This window comes from Crocodylus porosus, unplaced genomic scaffold, assembly GCF_001723895.1.
Source record: "Crocodylus porosus isolate Cpor-Errol unplaced genomic scaffold, CroPor_comp1, whole genome shotgun sequence".
NCBI classification, from domain to species: domain Eukaryota; kingdom Metazoa; phylum Chordata; order Crocodylia; family Crocodylidae; genus Crocodylus; species Crocodylus porosus.
The window spans coordinates 91656818-91659317 of NW_017728947.1; the positions used below are offsets into that span (position 1 = coordinate 91656818).

General features: G+C 66.2%; 1 protein-coding gene across 1 annotated transcript; it reads right to left on the reverse strand.

Moving 5' to 3' along the window:
• Positions 1–66: 66 nt before the first annotated feature.
• On the reverse strand, positions 67–1559 carry GSC (goosecoid homeobox). Its single transcript, XM_019551260.1, has 3 exons — positions 1128–1559; positions 619–878; positions 67–364 (listed from the first exon to the last, which is right to left on the reverse strand). The coding sequence occupies exons 1-3, from the start codon at positions 1453–1455 to the stop codon at positions 212–214; spliced, it is 741 nt and encodes a 246-aa protein (XP_019406805.1). The 5' UTR covers positions 1456–1559; the 3' UTR covers positions 67–211.
• Positions 1560–2500: the final 941 nt, after the last annotated feature.

The window sequence follows — 2500 nt, forward strand, 5'->3', positions numbered from 1 at the left end:
GCCCGGCCCGGCCCGGCCCGGCCCGGCCCGGCTCGCCTCCCGCGCAGCACAGAGAGGCGCAGCGGACCCCGCGGCACGTTTTATTTACAAGGAAGCAGCCCGGGGCCGGGTACACTATGTACAGACATCTGTCCCCCTCCGACAAGGCCGAGCTTGTGCAAGTGAGCAGCATCCTCGGGCGCCAGCCCGACAGTCCGCGCAGAGGCAGGTATCAGCTGTCGGAGTCCAGATCGCTTCTCGCTTCCTCCGGCCGCTTCTCCGGGGAAGTTTTGCTCGCTTTACTCCACTTCTGGGCGTTCTCCGACTCCTCCGAAGAGGATCGCTTTTGCCGCCTCCATTTCGCCCGGCGGTTCTTGAACCAAACCTGCCCCGCAGGAGAGCAAATCATGAGCAGTCCCGCACCAAACACCCCCCGCAAAACACCCCGCGCCGCGGGCGGTCTCCAGGGAAGCCCCCGCCCAGACCGGGCGATGGCTCCGGGCCAGTGCGCCCCGCACCGAGCGGCCGCCTGCACAAAGCCCCTTTTTAGGGCTCCCCCCGCCCCCGTCTCTCTGCTCGCCCCGGCCCGGCCGTGCCCGCAGCTGCGCGCGCTCTCAAACACGCGGGGGGGGGGAATACCTCCACTTTCTCCTCCCTTAAATGCACCCTCCTGGCCAGCTGCTCCCTGGTGCCCACGTCCGGGTATTTCGTTTCCTGGAAGAGGTTTTCCAAGGCTTCCAGCTGCTCGTCCGTAAAGATGGTCCGGTGCCTCCTTTTCCTCCGGCAGTGCAGCTGGTTGAGCAGCTGCAGCTCGGTCCGGGACAAGGTGCCCACGTTCATGTAGGGCAGCATCTGGTGGGGCACAGGGGACATCAGGACCGAGCCGGTGCCCTCGTAGCCTAGAGGGAGAGAAGACACCAGCCCCGTTTGCGGCGGCCCGCGAGAGAGCAGCGCCTCGCCCGCCCGTCCCCGCGCACCCCCGGGTCTCCCCTCCCGGCTGGCCGGCGCGAGGAGAAGCGGGCACGGGCCCTGGCTGGGGAGGGAGGCGGTGTCACCAGGGCAGGAAGCCGCCGGGCTTCGGCCACTGGGCAGCCCCGCTCGCCCGCGCTGCCCGACGAGGGGGCCGGGCCGGGCCGGGCGCCGCTTACCTGCTCCGGGGACGCAGGAGCACTGCTGCGCGCCCAGGGGCTGCATGGCGCCGCAGCAGGAGGGACCCACGGGGGCCGCCTGCACGTGCAGCTGCCCGTAGTAGTAGTTGTTGTAGCCCATCCTAGATCCACCGACCGCCGGCAGGTTGGAGGCGGGGGCCACCGCCCGCGAGTAAAATCCGCTGTAGTCGGTGCCGGCGCCGTAGAGGGAGTCGCCGGGCAGGCTGGGGAACACGACGGGCGCCGCGCTCTGCTGCAGCAGCACGGCCTCCTTGCAGCGGGGTCTGGCCGCCAGGATGTTGTCGATGCTGAACATGCCAGCGGGCATCGCCCACGCCCGGGCGCGGCGAGGGCCGGGGCGAAACTTCCCGCGCGTTTCCAGGCGGGAGCGGGAGCGGGAGCGGGAGCGGGCGGGCGCCGGCAGCGGGCGAGCGTGCGCCACCGGCCCTCCCTCCTCCTCCTCCCTCCCGGTCCCCCCTGCTCAGCCCAGACGGCTGCTCGGAGTAGGAGCCATCTGAACCTCTTCCCTGTTTTATACCCAGGCGACGTCATCCTGGCCTGAGTTCCCGGGAACATGCAGACGACAAACACAACCGGAGTTGAGTTTGCCTGGGGGGGGAGGGGGGAGGAAGGGTCACCGTGGGGGCCGCACAAAGAAGCGAAAGGAGCCCGGGCTGTGGATTGAGAATTAATGAAATTAACTTAATCCTCGCCATTACTGGCTTCTTTTTTTTCTTTCTTTTTTTTTTTCCAGAGGCCCCAGATTGAGGCTTGATCTCCAGCAGCGACTAATTGCCCGGGTTAATCTGATTAATGCCGCTGCGGGGCCGCGTTTAGCAGCTCCCCGCCTGTCCGCCCCGCACCTCCTCTCCCGCGCGGCGCGATCCTCAGCCTCCAGCCGAGCCGCAGGATTTCGGCCGGGAAAAGGGCCCGGCCCCGGCCCCGCACAGACGGCGCTTCCTGCGGGGCAGGTTCTGGTTTTCAAGAACTCCCCAGTATTTCCCAGCCGCGTTGCAGAGGCCTGGAAGCGCAGCGACTGCAGCACCGGGGGGCGGGGGGTTCCCCCCTAACGTTTCAATTCAGGACAGATGTCGGGGTTTTACCAGGCTGGATGTGAGCTCGGCAACAACCTCTGCTGCAGAAGCCAGGCTCCAGGGCGGGGCTCAGACTTGCTTTATCACGATTACAATCTATTATTATTATTATTATTACTGTTATCATCATTATTATTGTGATTTACTATTGTTATAATTACTGTTGGTGTTACTGTCGCGTTTTCTTCCCCGGGAACGGGTCCGTGCGGGCGCGCGGCAGGGCGACGCGTGTCGGCGGCGGTGATTCGCGGGCTGCGCGCTCGGTCACGGCCGCCGCGG

Bases quoted from the DNA above. Each gene is read 5' to 3' on its own strand.
- GSC (XM_019551260.1), bottom strand. From the start codon at position 1,455: ATGCCCGCTGGCATGTTCAGCATCGACAACATCCTGGCGGCCAGACCC. The intron at 879-1,127 runs GTAAGCGGCGCC...CTCTCCCTCTAG, and splicing joins CTCCTGCGTCCCCGGAGCAG to GCTACGAGGGCACCGGCTCG. The intron at 365-618 runs GTATTCCCCCCC...CCTGCGGGGCAG, and splicing joins TAAGGGAGGAGAAAGTGGAG to GTTTGGTTCAAGAACCGCCG.